The sequence below is a fragment of the Spea bombifrons genome, chromosome 4 (genome assembly GCF_027358695.1).
Source record: "Spea bombifrons isolate aSpeBom1 chromosome 4, aSpeBom1.2.pri, whole genome shotgun sequence".
Lineage (NCBI taxonomy): Eukaryota > Metazoa > Chordata > Amphibia > Anura > Pelobatidae > Spea > Spea bombifrons.
In genome coordinates, this window is record NC_071090.1 from 7,358,367 (window position 1) to 7,378,627 (window position 20,261).

General features: G+C 37.7%; 1 protein-coding gene across 1 annotated transcript in view; it reads left to right on the forward strand.

Annotated features, from left to right (window-relative positions):
- Window positions 1-20,261, forward strand: part of VWF (von Willebrand factor) — a 67,057-nt gene that overhangs the window by 38,035 nt on the left and 8,761 nt on the right. Inside the window, exons 31-43 of the mRNA XM_053463565.1 lie at window positions 1,680-1,823; window positions 2,005-2,169; window positions 2,521-2,564; window positions 3,364-3,541; window positions 5,519-5,739; window positions 7,154-7,346; window positions 8,295-8,639; window positions 10,590-10,795; window positions 11,773-11,875; window positions 11,971-12,045; window positions 15,883-15,984; window positions 18,324-18,532; window positions 19,052-19,201. Coding sequence (XP_053319540.1) covers window positions 1,680-1,823; window positions 2,005-2,169; window positions 2,521-2,564; window positions 3,364-3,541; window positions 5,519-5,739; window positions 7,154-7,346; window positions 8,295-8,639; window positions 10,590-10,795; window positions 11,773-11,875; window positions 11,971-12,045; window positions 15,883-15,984; window positions 18,324-18,532; window positions 19,052-19,201 — 2,135 coding nt within the window. The remainder of the gene's footprint in view (window positions 1-1,679; window positions 1,824-2,004; window positions 2,170-2,520; window positions 2,565-3,363; window positions 3,542-5,518; window positions 5,740-7,153; window positions 7,347-8,294; window positions 8,640-10,589; window positions 10,796-11,772; window positions 11,876-11,970; window positions 12,046-15,882; window positions 15,985-18,323; window positions 18,533-19,051; window positions 19,202-20,261) is intronic.

A 20,261-nucleotide genomic window follows, 5' to 3' on the forward strand; every position in this document is an offset into this window, starting at 1 on the left:
GTTAGAGCGAGATTTTATGTTAGTATGCATGCGAGTTATAGAAATACTGCACCCAGACGCCATTAACCCTATAACCCTAGGATTGCTCCTGTTCTCATAAGGTGTGTTTATGGGAGGATTTTAAGGTTGAGTGATGGGTGGAGAACTGGGTGGGACGGACATAGGGCAGGCTCATAGGAGGGGCATGGGGGCCAAGGCGTTAGACATGTATTGGGCCCTAAGATTTCTGATGGCGGCCCTGTATATCTTTCCCCTACGGCAGACCTTCTAGGCATCTAGGGGGACTTCAATGCACCTCTTATTCTATACAATATTGTATTATTTTAGTTATAGTCCACCTCTACAAAGTATTTCAAACATTCCTATATTTATTTGTTTTAACTTGTTGTTAACTTGTTGTTAACTTGTTGTTATCTGATTAATAACAATTTAGTTCAATAGTAACACCGCTGGTTGGAATAACTGGCCAAGAAATGACGTCGCTCCTTTAATCGTAAGGTGGGGTGTCACTGCAAACTAGCGCAGGGACAAATCTGTATAATCAAACGACAATCAATCAAACACCGGTGCAAAGGCTTAAATAAAACAATTAAACCCTTGTAGAAACGAAATGCACATTTTTTTAGACTAACGCAGAATTCCCTAGAGCCGAGTAATATATGTAACAAAAAAAAAAAAAACCAGGCCATTAAAGGCCTTTAAGTTTTATGCTGATTGGAAATATGGCTGGCACTTAGAAACATCTGCGATAAAGATTTAATGGTTGGCACATATTAACACGGGAGATTAAAATGATTTAGATGTTTTGTTCTGTTTGTAAAGCAAATAAATATATATATTAAAAATAATATAAAAATAAAAAATATAATAAAAATAATATATATAATATATAAAAATAATAAAAAAATAAAAAAATAAAATAATTTTTTTTATATAGATATAAATATATATATATATATATATATATATATATATAAAGATTTACAGATTATATATATAGGGGGGTTTAACCACTCGATTTCCACAATATTCCAACACAACTGCGAAACCTGCTCATAGTCGAGATTAGACAGGGGTGACTTCACATTGCCGCTCCTTGGTCTTTATAATTTACAGATGTTCCTCACACTTACATCGGTCTAGGTTTCAGGAAAAGGTGATGTAAGTTGAAACGCTGAGTCTTAGTTTATATAGAAATAAATTATAGCCAAAGGTTTGTGTCCCTGACCTAATGTCTGATGCATAGTTTTTTTTTTGGGGGGGGAGACCCCGTATACCGTGTTTAATCTATTATATTAACAACATATGAATATCCAGTCCTCTGAACCCTACAGCTTACAGTTATCTGACGCATACAGCTTTAGATAAGATGAACAGGGCGGAATTTGGGTTTTTTCATCGAGCACGTGCTTTTTATATGAAACACACATCTCAGTTAGAACTGAACTTTATTATTAGCCAAGAGAAGCCAAAAAATGCCTTAAACTTATGGAAGGTGAGATCCATACACCCCATCTAGTCTGTCTGATTTTCCTGATGTAAAGACCTTAATCAGTCGTTGGTCTCGTCTTAGATTCAGGAGTCGTATGCCTGTCCCGTGCATGTTTAAATTCCCTTACCGTATTACCCTCTACAACTTCTGATGGGAGGCTTTTCTATGTATCTACCACCTTTTTTAGGCGAGGCCCTGATTTTTGCCGTCCAGAGCGCCATATCGGAAGTGCATGGAGGAAGACCGATCGCGTCGAAGGTTGTGGTCATGGTTATTACCGACAGGTCGTATGACCAGGTGGATGCAGCAGCTGAAACCGCCGCCGCTAACCGTAGGTGCACCCATTCTGTATTAAGCTGTTTGTCTTTGTAATGTATTCGTCGTTGTCACTGTGTTTACCACGCTGTAGGGTGCACCTGGTTGTAACATATTCCTTATATAACTGTGTAATAAGTATACCTATTATTACTCCCCTTAATAATTTAACTATTACCTCTTGCTTTCATTTATAGGAATATCTGTCTTCCCAATTGGGGTTGGACCAAGATACGATGAGGATGAGCTGAAGGTGCTTGCTGGACCATCAGCCAACGATAAAATCATCAAACTTCAACTCACAGAAGACTTGCCCACCATGATGATGGTGAACAACGATTTCATCAGAAAACTTTGCACCGGTAAATTATTACTTAAGCTATTTTTCCGTAGCTGATAAGCAATTGTGTAACCAAGTACATTATATGAAATATACAGTATTTGGTGTGTCACAAAAAGGGACACAAAGGTTTGAAGTCCTTTGCTTCCAAACGGCAGAGACAGACTAACAGCCTCTTGAAATGTAATTGTTCACTTACCTTCATCTTTAGTATTGATTGTATAAAAAATCCACAGAATTGTAATTCCTTAAATCTCACCTAAAAAAACACAACATAGTCCTATTTTAGAGGGATAATCCCACCCTGAGGTCCCATACATATACCATTGATAAGTATAAGTATATTGTCTTGACTTTGTTTTGTTTTTTTCAGGTCTTGATAAAGTGTGTATTGATGATGATGGAAACAAAAGAAAGGTATTCTTATTATTCTCATGATCTAATTATTTAATTCCACGCATATACCGTCGGTATTAGCGTATTCGTCTTTCATCTTCTTAATTGAATAGATAAATAGATAAGATGTAAACTTTTTAAGATTGTTAGAGAATTACTTATATAAATGTGGATACAAATATCACTGATCACCCTAAAAAAACAAATTTGTGAGGTTTCCTTTTTCCAGATGCTTCTACTATCTAACACTAACACAAATTTCATAACAAATTCAGAAATTGCTCTTTTTTTTACTGAATGGCAAAAAAGTATTTAATTGTAAATGTTACGGGAATCAGTAGTTTTCATGGAAATGTTCTGGTGACTTAATAATGTGGTAATGATGACAAATCCTGTTATTGTGATATTTCATGGTCATACCTGAGAACTTTCCAAGGTGTGATACTCCTGGTTATGAGTTTAGGAAATAAGGCTAGTCGTACATAGAGATGGTAGCCAAACCTCATCCTCCTGCCTTAACCCCTTAATGACAAAGCCCGTACATGTACAGGCTCAAAATGCATTGTTTTCAATGGGTTTAGGGACCGCCCATTGTCCTTAAGGGGTTAAGATCAGCAGCCCAGTAATGAAATGGTAAATATACAGTCATTTCACATAGGTAGACCCTGAGAATTCATGTTGGTGGTCCCACAGGTGACACAATACCCTGTGACTTATTCCTCTGATACTGAAAAGGGTTAAAAAAAACCAAAACCTCATGTATTTCCTATGATTAATATTGTTATGACATGTTTGTCTATCTGTTTTCACCTGTTCATAGCACGGGGAAACATGGATGCTAAAAGATACATGCCACAGCGTGACATGCATGTCAGACGGAACAATGAGTATGGTGAGCCGCAAAGTAAACTGCGAAAAGATTCCTAAGCCTTCGTGTCACAATAACCTTCCAGCTGTTAAAATTGAGGAGACGTGTGGCTGTAGATGGACCTGCCCTTGTAAGTCGTGTTTCATATAATACTATTGTTGCTAAAAATATAGTTGCCATATAGAACAGCCACATATTTGTGTGTGTATATATGTGTGTGTGTGTACATATGTGTGTGTGTAAATGTTTCCATATGCAGATGGCATTCAGCGGGTGTTCTGTATATAAAGTCATTCTGAAGCAAAGTTTGAAAAGTTGTCATATCGCCATAGCAACCAATGAAATGGTCTGGTCAGCAAGAACATCCTGATGGTTGCTATGGTGATGAAAACTTTTCGAACTTTTAGATAACCAACAGGAGCAAAGAAAACATAAAAAAAAACTGCAATTAAAATGATGTTTTTTGATACAACCTCCTAATTTGTAACTTGGAACAGAGTTACAAAGATTTTATTTCTCTCGACGCCAATGCGAACTGGCGTCTATTGTCTAATATAACAAAAAATAATGCTATAAAAAAAATGCTTTACAAAAAATGGTGCTGAGCTGGCACATTTAAAATATCTTTAAGCGTGTGCAATCTCCAAAGCAGGATAAAATAAATCACCCATAATGGTGAATACAAACGTCTTCGCACGGCGAAATATTCCAAACTCCATATAGACAAAAGCGTTATTGAACATTCTTGGCACATCTACAATACTACACTTGATGACAATCTTCATACCGAATACATGAATGATGTCAACGAATCAAGCGTTCTGAAATACATTTCTGCAGAGCCATAATCAAAACACATTTACTTATGTCAGCAAGGCTACAGGATTCCAGTTAAATTGCCCCATTATTAATGCGAACAGCTTATAGATCAAGCGCGTTTGGTAACCGAGCGTACAGAGGAATACAGACAATGAATGCTATTTATCAACTGGAAGGAAAGAGGCCGGTCATAAAATGCACGTAACCGAGTTTCCACTAGAGGTCAACGTTTAATCAATTTTGACGAAAGCTTATTGGTGTGTATTGTCGAGAAAAAATAAATATATATATATATATATAATAACAATAATTATTTATTTGGAAATCTGGTTTGGTTCAGTGCAGTTAGTTCATGGATAATGAAAATGTTGCTGGTTTGAAGCTTGACTTTGATTGGCAGATACCAGCTAGCCAATCATAGCATGAGTGAGAGACCCCCCTTAGAATGATGGCTAATTTGTTTCCTATGTTTTAAACTAAAGGCAGTGGGATCATAGACATGGATGTATTTGGTGGCTTATTATTGAGAGTCGTATTAAGACGGTGAGGTCTGGCGGGGTCAACTATTTGGGAGACTACATGTGAGAGTGTCTGGTACCTTCCTGTTATGGTCTAGAAACTCAATATTTTGGGTCGCATGGCTAGAAAGAACGAGGCCACCAATAGTCCCCCATTTTCTTATATTTTTTTCTTACAATGAATAATATCAGGATAAAAGCAAATCAAAAAGCAAAAAATAAAAAGTCAACAGAAATTTACATTGTACGATTGGTGTAAAGTGAATAGTCACATCGGAGTCATTCCAGCCCAGTTTAAAAGTCTTCACCAATGGAATGGTTAAAGAAGCAGAGACATTTCATTGGTTTCTATGGTGATAAGACTTAGCATCAGACTCGTTATTGATAACTAACCTCCAATCTTTTAAGTGGCTAAAAAACCCCTGAATGATATCATAATAAATGAAAATCACAAAAACACATTTTCCTGTTCGCACAAGAACACCTTTTTTCCCGTTCAAGGTTGACAAACATTGTCTTTGGCGTTAAATTGTGTTTTCTCTTCTTTGAATATAATGTAAGGATTTAAAGTATGATCATTATTCATGGGATGTGAATTTGAGAAGAAAAAGGGAGTCAATGTTTGACATTAAAAAGTAGGTCATGCTTAGTTTGCGCTTTTTAAATTTTACATAATTTAACTATTTATATCGGTTAATTACAAACAGTTAAAATGTTGTTTTTTTTCACGAGGAAATTGTATACTCCTTTCTTTTTTAATCTCTTGACAGGTATGTGTATTGGAAGTTCCACCCGCCATATTGGTACATTTGACGGACTAGAATTTAAACTCTTGGGTAACTGTTCCTACGTTCTGTTTGACGACAAAGAACATGACCTTCAAGTCATCCTTCAAAATGGAGAATGCCGCTCTATAAATCATCAAATATGTATGAAGTATATAGAAGTGAAGTACAAACAAGATTCCATACAACTTTTGCATACTATGCAGGTATGACGCTTATTATTTAATATTTATAAAACACTGGTGAAGAGTGGTCTGTAGAACATCATAAAAAAGATGACAAATGGAAAGTCTTGCATGCGCCCAACATGGTGTCTTGGCGCAGAAGCTTCATATCCATCAGGGATGTTTGTTAGCAGGGCGAGGACAATTTATTGTTCCTTTAGGGACAGGTTGGCAAGGTTTGCAGCTGAAGGACATCAATTTGTTTTTCTGAAACTCAGACAGAGATTCATATATCTTGTTTTCACCATGAACGTTCACCTCCAACCTTTACTCCACCCATGGGTGCCTTTCAGCTACATCTCCCATTTATTTTTAGTTCTATACAAAAGAAAAATGCATCTAGAAAGTTCACACGCTGTAAATTTATAAATATTAAATTTGAACTTGTAAGGTAGGGGGATGATGGAAAAAAATGGGTTATGCATGGTAGAAGAAACATATGTTGGTCTAGGGATCCTGAGGTTAGTCGTGTTGATAACAATTAAACACAGTTGTACCAAGGGATACCAGTCCACGTAGGAGATCGGGGAAAAAAAACCTAAATAGACCTTAGAAAATGAGCAATAATGTGTAGTCACAGTAGAGACATAACGGCCCCATGTGTCTGTGTCAGAGGCAGGCTGGAATTTTGATAATACTCAATAAAATATAATACACGCTGACTTCCAAGCGACCTTTGGCTTGCTCGCTGCAATGTGTGAGTAATCTGTGATGGATGGTGATGCATCATTGAAAATATCCCAAGCAGCCAGCAAAGAACGCCTTAGAAAGTGCTAAAGAAAAACATCGTCATACGACTGCAACTTTGATTAAATGGATTACGGCCAGTTTCTGCAAGAACATATACAAATTTCTATTTGTTCTTTGTGACTTATTTGACAAATAGGTTTTTTTATTCTTGGCTTTTGTGGCTCTGGTGACTTAAGCCCCTAATGAAATTTTTATAAATGGAACGGTGAAAGGAACCTCCCCAGTCTTAATCTCTCTCGCTCTCTTTTTTTTTTTACGTCTTAAAACGTGCCGTCTAACATTTGTTCAGAAAAAAAAAAATGCATAGTACTGAGTCACCACGCCATTAATGCTTGAAAGTAAACAAAGATCTGGTTTACTTGACTTAGGCTACTGTTGTACCATAAATAATTTTAAAAGTAATAGTTGTTTTAAGTTTAAAAATTAATTTTTTGACAATCGAAGATGATCCTACTGGGATCTCCATTGACCCCCTCTACTGGCCAATCATATGTACTACGATCAATCATGCAGGGTTGCAGAGCCATGTTTGCTGATCACTCTGCAAAAAGCTGCAGAGTTTATTCCTTTAAAAAAAACTAAGCAATTTTTTGCATTTTTAAGCTTTTCAAAGCTGGAAGTAACTCTCTCTTTTTTTTTTTTAAAGGTTTCAGTGAATGGAAAAATGGTTTCCATACCTTATAAAAACAACAATTTCGAGGTGACCCACTATGAAGTTGTTATCCACGAGATTAAGATTCCAAGCCTGGGATTCCTTTTTTCATTTACACCGATGAACAATGAATTTATGCTTCAGCTCAACCCCAGTGCGTTTTCTCTAAAGATGTCGGGTCTGTGTGGTAAGTGGTTCAGTTATTTACCAAATCGAATATGATCTCCTAACACAAAACAAACAAAACCAATTGGCAGAATTATTTCACTGGTCCCAACATTATTACACAATGTGCCAAAAGTTTAATTATGATGTGAAAAAGCCATATTTGGGATGTCTGCCAAGAGACGCAGAGAGGAGATTTGGCAGTAGAGTTACAGAGCAAACTCAACTGACCTACCTAACAGCACTTAAGTCATCCGGACACCAGCTTGTCTATTCACTAACAGTTGAGATACCGTTATGTTGTCGGGTTTTACATTTTGAGACTTTCGTAGACTTTATAGAGTTCAAATGAAGTTTGTGAAGTGAGGTTTGTTTAAGTAGGGAACTCCCTTCATTTTGTATTACTTGTACGAGATTATGTTTTCAAATATGCATATTAACCATTTGCATGTGTTCTAACTCAGTTATGTCAGCCAAATCTACTAGGAAAACACCCTGACTCCTTATTTTTTGGTAAATAATAGAATGGCCGAGTCTTAATCACCTAGCTAGTCACTGGACTTTGTCTTCGAGCTGAATATTTCAACTCCCAATGGGATGACTTACAATAAATCTTCCCACCTGAACAATGCATTACATGGGGTCAACTTAACCCTACAGGAGAAACTGACCAGAGTTGGCCCTTCATACTACACTACATACAACTATCTTCAGTCTGCAAACTCACTATTCAATGTGCAAATCCCTAAATCCTTTCTATCTGGAAATAACATAATTTTTTCAGGAAAATTTAAAGATGAATGAATTTTTTTTTTAAATGTTTTATGCTTTTTTTACATAAAATTGTCAAATATATATATATTTTGCAATGAAGGGAACTGTAAATCTGGTAAAGTCTCTGGTACAAATGGACCACCACAATTATACGATGAGCTTTGATACTAACATTACTTTTTTTCTTGTGTGTAAGGAATCTGTGACCAAAACCCGATAAATGACTTCACCTTAGCCGACGGCTCAATAACTACAGACAATAGTAGATTCATAAAGGATTGGACGGTGCATGATACTCTTGGAAGAACCTGTGAAACGAAACTGGATGACCCATGCACGGAGCCAGTTAGTGCCCAATGCGACATTATGCTTTCCGCCATTTTTGAGGAGTGCCACAAGAAAATTTCACCTAGCACCTACTATCAAACATGCAGAGAAACAAGTTGCCACGGTCAGGACCCATGTGAAGTCATTGCCACTTACAGTCACATTTGCAGGATTCATGGAGAGTGTGTAGACTGGAGAAAACCAGGGTTTTGTGGTATGTATAATTCAAAATATATTACATTTTGCTGTTAACGTTAATTATCATTAGATGAGCCCTTTTAGAAGACTAACCTATGCAGAGAGCAAGGTGTTGGTTAACATAGGCTTCAGGACCTCAGAGATCTCTTCTTCCAGAAGAAGAGAACTTCCACATGCACAGGTCCTGGACTTAAAATAAGGGCAAGGGTATCTTAGCATTTGATGTATTTCAATACGAAGAAAATCGTGACGGCACAAGCATTTTTTATGTGCTGTGGTCATGGTATGAATGTCTGGTTAGGTTGTGTTGGAGCAGAACTAGAACTCTCTTGTAGACCCCTAAGCACTACCGAAAGGAGGATTTGAAAGTACTTGGAACACTCACTCCTGAAATGATATTAATGAAAAAAAATACCAATTTTCAAAACTAAAACTATTATTAGTTGCAAGATTTTTTTTTTCTTTTTTAATAGCATTTTATTCTTTCCACTTGGGTAAATAATTAAATTATTACAAAATAGCACATATATGAAGTATTCCAAACCTAGCACCAACAAACATACAATACAACTATATCTGAAATAACATTGTTAAAGTTTAAAAAGTTTAAAATACAGTTCAACTCTTTAACCTTAAACCTTAAAAACAATTTTAGCCTTACACATTTTCTTTGTTGTGAAAAGACAGGACATTAGTCACGGAAGAATTTCTCATGTAAGGAATCAAAACTCATGAATCATCCCAGAATTGTAAAGAAAAGCTGCCTACCCTCACAAAAGGATAATTCCATTTTTATTATAGACACATCCTCTACGTAGCTTTGATTTTTTTCCATCACCTCATGAGATGCCGCTAATTTTTATTTTCCACTCTGTCACGTTCCTCTAAAGCATGTTTTAACTAGAGTCACCCATATTATAAACGTCTTATTGTATTCTTTTATAGATTTAAAATGCATGCAAACTATCTGAGTGCGGGGATAAAACCACCTGATACTATCCATCTTGCTAATGGCAAACCTTGCCTATACAACTGGTAAAGCACATTCCATACATCTAATCCCATGCAATTAGCAACATTGTCTGTTCTACGATGGAGCATAACGTTCCAAACCTAGAATCGGTTTCATGTTTCTTAGACACAAAAAATATTGACTTTTACGTTCTGATTTTATACTTTTCCCAAATATTCTGCTTTGGGTTTTAATACACTAATGAACCCAACTAACAGGGTTGGTACTTGACTCAAATCATTATGCGAGTTTCAGAAATCCATAGCAGCCTTTGTAAGGTTGCGGGAAGGAGAAGAGCAATAACGTAAGGGCAGAAATGTAATTTGTTTGCTAGATCTGCCACCTCTTTCCATTTATTATTGGACGGGTGTCCGCGTCTGGCCTCAACGTTGGGGAGAAGCCCGAGAGATCCCCCAAAGAAAGAAAATGTGTTAAAAGAGATATGATCCCTGCGCTGAAGAGTCTCCAATCTTTGTTGACTTGAGCAACTCCAGAGGAAGAAAATTTATCAGAATATGGCCCAAATTAGCCGTCTAGAACTAAATCAAAAGGCATATTTGTCTGAAGAAACCAACACCCCCTCAGCAAGCAAAGAAGTACATATATCCAAGCTCACACCTGAGAGAACCTCAAGAGACCCTCAAATACAGACAAAGAAGGATGAACCTAGACCCACTAAAAACAGCATCTTGATAACCTTCTCTACTGTGTGTCCCCACTTTGGAGGGGTCTCACATTTTAGCACACAAATGTAGAGATTAACACACTCATTCATGCTAACACACACTTATAGATAACCTCACTCTATTTATTTACATGGCTTACTTTGATGTATAAATGCCTGTAAAATGCAGGATTTGGGAAGAGTGCATTATATTACACAAGTACAATGTATTGCTCAGTCTGAATATGGTTAATTAGTAATTGACCCCAAAAAACCCCGATGTTTTTCAGCTATGGAGTGTCCAACATCAATGGTTTATAATCACTGCCGTTTGGGGTGCAATAAGGAGTGTGGGAATACGTCTAATGGAGTCCAGTGCTCCCATCACCCCACAGAAGGTTGCTTCTGTCCGGAGGGAGATGTGCTTATGAATGGGAGATGTGTCAGTGAAAATGTTTGTAGTCAGTGCACTGATGAGTATGGAGAAGACCACCAAGTAAGTGATCAAATCTTATTCCAAAACCCACTCAATACCAATATTTTCATTAAAAGTTACCTAGTATAAAATCATTTTGTCCAAAACATGATATGGCGATTTTGTTATTCATTTCTTTTTATTATAAATGTTCTATTTGTATTTTCTTTAGACATTGCAGATCAATATACTATTACATTTTTGTAGGATCTGATGAATAAGTAATAATTAGCCTTAATAATCATAGTAATACAAATGTTCTGAATTAAGTCATCTGTAATAAAGCAAGTCGGCCTTTTGGCTAAGATCAAGTGAGTACCTTTGGATGGAGGAAAGCTGTACCCCCTGGTCCCGGGATTTTGTTTTGGTTGCATGCAGATTTCACTGGGGCCCCAGGGGCCTTTTTTTGTTTTACATTGCACGGTTTAACCAGATACCCTGAAGATCTTATTTTTTGGGGGGGGGTGTCGAGAGAGGTGTGGTAGTCTTTGAGCTACCCCCTCTCTTATACATCAGTTCCAGTGAAGAAGATCTGGCCCTCCTGCAGGCCCTTTGGCCAGGGAGGGAAGAAAGGGGTCGCATATCTCTTCGGGGAGTGCGACAATGAAGATGAAGACTGGGGGTTTTGGTGGCTGCCGTGGCCCAGGAGGGGTAATGTAACATAAGAGAAGCAGGTTTCTCTTGGTGTGGTCCATCATCTGACCACTGGCAAGAACGTTGGATCTCCTCTTTCTTCTAGACCACCATTACAGGCCGTACGTCAAACCGAACTCATAACAGTTCAAGTGTGATTTTAACAATTCGCACCTGCTGATCGCCAAAAAAGCAGTAAAAAAATGAAAATGTTGCTAAATAAAAAAAAAAAAAAAACTACATAAGCCAAATAGTGTTTATCTCAGCTTTATATCTGGATAGCAGAAAGTGTGATTGATATGCATGCAAATTATGAGCCATGGATTGCTACAAAAATATATTTTTAACATGTTTTCTTTATTTAGCACTTGGAAAGATGGATTCCCATTAACGATCCCTGCGGTCTCTGCATCTGCCTTGATAACAGGACAATTAACTGCACCTCAAGGCCGTGCCCTTCAATCGAACGTAATAAAAACATTTTATTTTAGTTACATTATTCACTGAATTGTATGTTTGCATTGTGGTAACTTTGTCTTCCCTTTTTTTTGTTTTTGCCAAAGCCATTACTTGTGGACCTTGCGAATTTCCCAGGCTTAAAACGACTTCTAAAAACTGCTGTCCGGAATATGAATGCGGTAAGAACTTGCAATCATCCCTCAAAGAGGTGAATTTAAACGGTATAGGTTCTGCTTATGCAGGTGACCAGCCATCTAAATAAATGATATGTTAGAACAAAGCCAACGAGCAGTAAAAGCGGTGGCCGATACATTTGTGCGTCTTTATGGTCGCACCGTCCACTCAACTCCATTCTAAATCCATTTCATAGTTGGAAAGTGTTTTTGAAATGTTTTTACCTTTAGTAGTCTTTCTGGTTTTGGGGCATCTGGCTCGTAAATCTAGTCATGATAATGGCTCAAAATTCAGGATAATCTATATATTGTCTCTAGTTTTTCTTGTGGTTTCCCAATCTGTTTCCCAATTTCCCTCCGTTGGCCCAGAAAATGGGGAGATATGATGAGGACTGGCTTAGTTTAACATCACACTGATTATATGTATAAATAAGATATTCCAGATCATAAATTCAGGACCAAAATTACCATTTTATGTTTCTTTTATCTTCCCGGAGGTAAAATAAAAACACTATGGAATTATTTAAACGTTTGTATTCCTTTCATTTTGCCAGACAGATTTGTTATTGCCACTTTTTGAGAAAAAAAAAAAGTGTAATATGCTTTTTTTTTTGTAGTGGCTGTGATAGTCCATTGGAAATTATCATGTGTATTATGTCACACATTGGCTCGCACGCTTTGGTGAGAATTCCAAATGTGACACTTTAATAAGTTAGCCATTGGTGCCAAGTGCTAATTAATATCAGATAATAGAATCAGGGCGACTTTGGGTCAGTGTTGCAGTTATTTGTTTGGCCTTCTTGTCTCTCTTGACAACGAACTATGGTGCAAAGAATTCTATGGAATCTGGTGGCGCTATATAAATAAACGGAACATGATGATCATACCTAGGAACTCTTTGGGTTTTGTCCCCGAAATCTCTGGGTTGCGGGAGACACACTCAACTGCTTGCCCATGGCCATGGCTCGCCTCAGGCGCAACGTCATCTACCCAACCCAATAATGGCGCCTTGTCTACTGATACCATCTCCCCCGCTCGTGGACATCATCTGTCTACCTCGAAAAAGAGGGCTCTGGGTAGCCTGGAGGTTCCGAAATAATTATATTGTTAGTTTGTGGGGAAAGAGATCAGATAAAGGAAAAGGCTGGCCATTTGGTCACCATCTGCACCGGGCACGTGGGGGTCAAAAGAGTAGTTGACAAAGTAACTTCAAGAAGGTGACCACATCGGTCATGTTTTTAAGGACATAGATCATTTTTCCATATTACTGACAGGTAAAGTGCTGCCCCCTGTAGTATGTGTGATGTATAAACACAAAGGGGATAAATAACTCATTTGTACATCTCACATGCTGTACCTGTGCTGTTCAGTAATACGTAAGCATTGTATATGTCCTGGGAAATATGGCCAATGTGGTCACACTATGTTTGTGCAAATATGTAAATGTTCAGAGAAAGTTGACTTGTAGCCTCTTGTCTTGCATCACAGGTTAAGGACCTCTATAGGTTAAAAAACCGTATTGCTATAGCAACTCAAACCGCTACTAGCTAGGTTTACTGTAATTACTCTTTTTGAGTAAATAACCCACCAATACATAATAATTTGTCTATGCAGAACAGCATTCTATTTTATAAATAATTACATGGCTGAAGACATGTTGCTGCTATTGATGAGGTAATTCTTCCTCTAGAAGACATCATTGCGCAAAAAAAGGGGGTCTTAAATAGATCGGGTGGGATTTGCATTAAAATATTGTTATTGACCCCAAAGGTAACATTTTGTATACAAGGAACCGTATATTTGTTTACCCCGTCTCAGCGTCCCGCCAGTCTTTCACGTCTATTTTCTGAAATCTTTTTCTTGAATGATCTTAAGGATAATTTGTGGAACTCCAGGTTATTCAGTTCATTGCACTTTTGTTGTTGTTGAAGTCTTGGGCGAGTCTAAGAAAGGCAAAAAGACCTCAGGGAGAGGTGAGGATTTGCAACGTCTGCCTTAAAGTCACATCCTGTTCTTACACGTAAATGTTTTTAAATTAAATTGTTTCATTGAGTTGTAGGCAGACAACAAAAATACGCTTCCCGTCGGTGTAATGTTGCCATGGTAACAAACACTGAATTATTATTATTTTTTTTTAAACTGCCCCCCCATCTTTTTGGAGAAAACGGCTTCTTCTACGAAATACTATTGTTTAATAGCAGAAGACCGATTTAATCCGATATCTGACAAATATCGACTTCCTTCCTCTTAAATATATTATCTGGAAAGTGCGTGTCAAGAAGACAAAAACCGATTTCGGAATCCATCCCGTTTTGTGTTGAAGTCTTGCTTGAGGCTGTGTTTTATTTGACAAAGCTTTGTTGAACACCTTTCAGAAGCCCGCATGGCTTAAGCACCTTTGATACCAACAATATTTTGCGCTGTAGGTATTTAGACATCTGAAGGTTCTTCCTAAGAACTTGGGGTGGTCAGAGATTAAATTAAGATACGTGACTTTCCGCGTCAACACCTCGCAAGGACGACAGGCCTACATCCCCTGATGGCTTAATCGCTTCCAAGACCTCAGAGCCTTTCAGCTCCCTTACAATATTGCAATTAAAATAATAGGTGGAAGAAGTTAAGACGGTTATGTCATCGAACATAAAAAAGCCTGTCTCGGTGTATAATCTACTGACAGATTTCAAATAATTGCTCGTTGTGGATGATTACCGAAGCTTAACTTTAAACTATTAAACTGTCACCTTCTCAGGTTGTGGCATAACTAAACTATTGCATCAAAGCCAACTAGCTTGTAGGTTTTTTTTGGTTTTGAAGAAATTTGATATAAAAGTAAGGAACTTTTTAAACTCATATCTCATTAACTTCCTGACCTGGTATTATCAAGCCCAGCGTGGCCACCCGGCGTGCTTCATATTCATCTTCTATGCTGCTCATTACATCGTGACGCAGCCACTGGCCTTAAAGTGCCAGGGCCACATTTTAAGTCCGGATCTCATTTACCTTCTGATTGTTCCACCAAGGCTGTCTTAACCAGTTAATACTAACATGGTGTTTTCTGTTCATTTTGCAAACATAAGGGTTTCACGTACTGAGAATATACACCACGGAACGTCTTTTTCAGTTGTGTTCATCTTCTCCCTTATGTTGTTTCATAGGCTTCATTGGAAAACCCACATCTATAATATTCATTTCCTTCAGTAGGACATTCTTAGCATCTACTCAATTTTCTTAAGCCTTCTGAAATGTTTTTTTTGCGTGTGTCTTGTAGGGTTATTCAGAATTCTGCCTTAATTAAGAGTGAGTTATTTGGCTTAGGGGAGATGTCATTAAATAAACAAGATTTCTAAAATGTCTCCATCATTTTACTTAGTTTTCTTTAACTCCATTTTTAGAGATCATGAGTTTCCAATGAATCATTTATTGTTTCAGTAAATTAAACTCATAGGTCTGATATAGGCTCCCAAAATACACAGCATGTACATTGTACATGGATGTTGGCTGGTGGCAAAAATGGCAAAAAAAAAAGAACATAGTGCTTATGATCTAGAATTCGTGGTGTTTTATATATATATATAGACTCTGGACCTTTGCAATTACAAATGTTCAATACCAAACCCAATCATCAGATCTATTGTATGATTAAGTAACTAAAATGTGGAAAAAGGAGAGAAAAAGGATCTTCTTGGATGGACACCTGTGAATATCTACAATGCAAAAAGGGCAAGATAAATACACATCACCATATAATTCTAACCAGAAATATAACCACAAATAGGCTGATATCCTCATGCAGCGAATCTAAATGTAACTAATAACAAAACTATATTCCTTTCTGCATCGCAGTTTGTGATAAAACATGTGACGTGACTCCAGTACCGCACTGTGAGAATGGACTCGTCCCCATCCTGACAAACCCAGGGCAATGCAAAGCACTTTATCAGTGTGGTAAGTTGTATTGAACAATGTTGTTTTTGTTTTATAATAGAGACTTGGTATTTTTTGTTATTTTTATATACCGCTTTAATTTCTTGTATACTGTATAAGAAGGCCCTTCTTTTTTAAACCCACAATACCTAAAACAGTATAAGGCACCATACCGGTCTAGTTTTAAGGATTAGACCCTAGACATTAATCCCTCATCCTCTACTAACGATTCATCTGCTTCTTGTCACTGGTATATCATAGCGGAAATATGTACAGGTAAATTCATGGAGAAGAACTTTATCTCAACTCATTGTTTTTCGAAAGGACCATCATTAGAGACATTTGGTTGCCGCCTCATTAGCAAGTCATTTCCTCTTAGTGATCATAAAGTTTATATTTAACAATTCAGGGAATCAGCTAATTTTGAAAGCCCTCTTGCACGGGGAGCAGGCATCTGGTAGCACAGTAATAATATATGTTACGGATCGTATTTTTACATTCAATGTCCCATTTTTCTGGGCAATAAAACCTCATTTTCTGCCCTTGGTGCACCGTGGAATGCATCACTCAATGGTTTAATGCCATACTTGGACAGTTTTTGTGATAGCTTGTGGGCTCTATGCATGCTTGTAAATAAATCTTCAGAGATACCCTTATGGCGTCACCAACTTTTCTTAGTGTAGTTAATACTTAAGCCGTCTGAGAAAGTCTATCTTATACCGCTCGTTCCAGGGCCCCTTTGTGACATTAATTTACTAAGAGACATTACATTCCGTCTTTCAACAGTTGACCTTTGGTTTGAGTTTGAATCATTTTATATCCTACAGAACAGCTCTCATTGCCTTTATCCCTGCGCATTATTACCCAAACTCCAATTCCATAGCACCAGCTTGGCTAAGGATTTTCTATACACATTCCAATGCGGTGAACTTCCAGCGGCCGGCAATAATGCCGGGTATTAAGCATTTCACACGGGAAAGAAGTAAAAAAAAAAAAAAAAAAAACTCAAGAGAAATCCTTATCCACTGCATGAGCATGTGTTCTTAACTGTGGGGTAGATCGACTGTCAAATTCTACAGCTGCTAACTCACGTCTACTTCAAAGTATTTTAGAAGGGGGGGGGGGGGAAAAGTTCAATGTTTGGGCTTTGACATACCAAGGATAAATCAAATATTCAAATAATTTTTCATGGATCAAAATCTTGATTAAGATTAAATCATTAGAGAAACGGAATCTCAATAAGCCAAGCTCTACCTCTCTTTCCGTGATGATCCATTGGACAATCAGGAGATCCAAAGATTGAGCATTAGTCAAGGAGTTTCCTATAGTTTAGGCTGTTGAGGAGCACCAAATCTAAGTGAGAACTGACTTCTTACGTCTGCTCCTCTTATCTTAATGCTTATCATCTAAATACATATTGAGAACTAGCCTTATGGCTGGGATGGTTTGAGCCAGGTGGACCTTGCAATGAGGCTTTCTTGGTGTCATCCCAGTTGAACATGACGATTTTACTAAACCCATATATTGGCTCAAGGTCATAGGTTGACCCTAAAACCTTTAATTTCACTGACTTTACATAAAGCAAACCTCAGTGAGCTTCTAAGAGTAGCTTTTGACCTATACATTTTGCAGGGTTAACTTAGCCCTTCCTGCAAGAGCAGTTTGCAGGGACATAGCTAAACCTTGCACTGTGGTGTTGCTTCTGGGCTAAAGGCTGGGAAACACTTCCTTTAATTGTTCTGTATCCTCAGCAGCCTTTAAGCTTCTACAGTTGCCGCATGCTAAAAAATATTTAAATTACGTAAAAAACAATTAGTTTTATTAGCACGTGTATTATTTCTAGCTCTCCCAGGTGTAGGCAAATGGTAAACTCATGAAAGTTAAGACCCCCATGAAACATCAACACTATGGTTGCTTAATTTCAAGAGCTTCCATATATTTGGGAGCAAGTGTGGCAGTTCTTTCTCTATGCACTAGATGGCGCTCATGTTCCTGGCATCTGCTTTGCCTTTCATGCCATGTTACATAGAACCGGACTGTTTTTTTGAGACACATTTGGACCATCTGCACATTTTACTGCTGTAAAAAAACCCAAACCTTATTCAGTCTTTGGAGCATGTTCAGGGTTAGCCTTATGTCTATCCCAACACATACTTAAATCCCCTTATTAACCGCTACCAGCTCTGCTGGATGACTGTTCAACTTATCAGTATTCTTCAACTGGACTCAGATGCTAAGCTATTTAGCTCTAAAAGTGTGTTTATAGCGGATGTGCTTTTATATTTTGCTGTTAATATTCATTTTAAGTAACCAAAATGTAAAGCTATGATGGGTGCTAATGCTTATTTTATTATACATAGTCTGTAAAAAAGAAACATGTGCCTATGAAAAGCATCGTCCCTCCTGCCCGCCATATAAAGAGCTCACGCTGAAGGAGACTCAGTGCTGCGACGAATACGAATGTGTTTGCAGCTGCACAAACTCCACAGTCACCTGTCCAGTTGGATATATATCATCGTTCTTCACCAATGAGTGCGGTTGCACGTCTGTTACATGCCATCCAGATAAGGTGAGTTGAAACACGTCGTATCTTGACCATTGCATTCGATGGGAAGGGCTGCTAAGGAGGACAGTTGCCCAATGGACTGATGTGATTTGTCGCCTTTTAAATGCAACGTGTTCACATGAAATACTACGTGGCCATGGACTTTGGGTAGTGTTTCAGTCCTGGCTGAATCCTTTGTGTATTTTACCAATGGATGTTAACATAGTCTCAAGCCTGACCCCTCTGGGTTAGGAACTAAACTTACGGAAAGCATAATGACCAGTTTTGACTAAGTAGGTATGAAGTTAAGCTCTTTTGTGTCCAAGACTACCGAATATAATGATGAATGTTGACCGAGTAGGTATGAAGTTAAACTCGACTCAACTTGGCCCTTTTAACATGAATAAGAATTTAAATGCCAGGACTCATATGTAATTTTTTGATATCTACACAAAAAATAAATCCTCCTAAATAATGAATAGTGCGTTTTCACATTTTTCTAAATAAAAATATACCAGATAATCATTTTCTCCTCCGCTCCAGGTTTGTGTGTATAAAAATAATGCCCACTCAGTTGGAAGCTCCTGGGAGGACGGATGTATGACCTGTTCATGCACAGACATGGAAGATTCGGTTACCCAGCTCCATGTAGTGGAATGCCTTGAAAAGAGATGCAAGAAAGACTGTGATCCAGTAAGTATGACATCTTTGGGTTTGGCCGGTGTGGACTACTTTAGCTGCTTTGGAAGGCCATGAATCCCTTTAATTTTCTATAGATGCATTCCTGAGAACATTTTTTTCTGGTGGTCTGAAGAGACCCAACAAAGAGCCACCAATCACCTGAGTGACAACAAGCCTTAGCCATGAGAGACACTTGTTTTTGTCCCACATTAGCAAAGACAGTCAATCTAAGGTCTGTTATGTCAATATGGGTTACAATTGACCCACAAAGTACAGGAGCAGCGAATGACTGTCGGCGACCGAATCATTCTCTCTTAGCAGTTGATCAGAGAAAGCAGCTTGCGACTTCTCCGAATTCCGCGGGGCATTGCCAAAATAACGCTGGCGTCTTTCAAATAAGCCCAAGCTATTATAAAAGTTTAGTGGTACTTTCCAAGAAGCGTGCTACTCTGTCTTCATGACTGAATAACTTAATAGCTTCTCTACTTCGGCTTATAATATTTTCCAATGCACTTCTATTCTCAGAAGTGTGTTGATTTTATGGGAAATGTTTGGTTATATCTGTTGAGGATAACAAAGGCGCACATTGTAATAAGCTGAACACTGTGTCGTCTTAAGTTTGTGTACGGCACTCCTTCTTGGGTGGCCGGGAATAAGTGTCATATTCATTTTGATGCCTTGGGTCACACATAACTACATGTTTCTATTTAGTTTTGCATAATTGATTATGTTCTAAAAAAATAAACCAGAAGTGACCTTTCTGACTTTATAGCGGTTATGAAAAAAAATGAACCATAGTCGTTACTGCAATAAATCCATTTAAACTTTAAAGGGGAACTGTTAGAACCACACAAGATTGGCTTCAACTAGATATAATATAGCAGACAGGGCTAAATTCTGATATTATTATCTGCTGCACTCTTTTAATTATTTTTGTCATTATTTTTGTCTGTTTTTCTAATGAGGTTTTCCTGGCAGTGCTCGTACTAAAAAAAAAAATGTTATAAAAAATAGAAAAAGTAATTCACATTCTGTAGTTAAAGAAGAAGGATTAACCAGGTGACCTTTTATG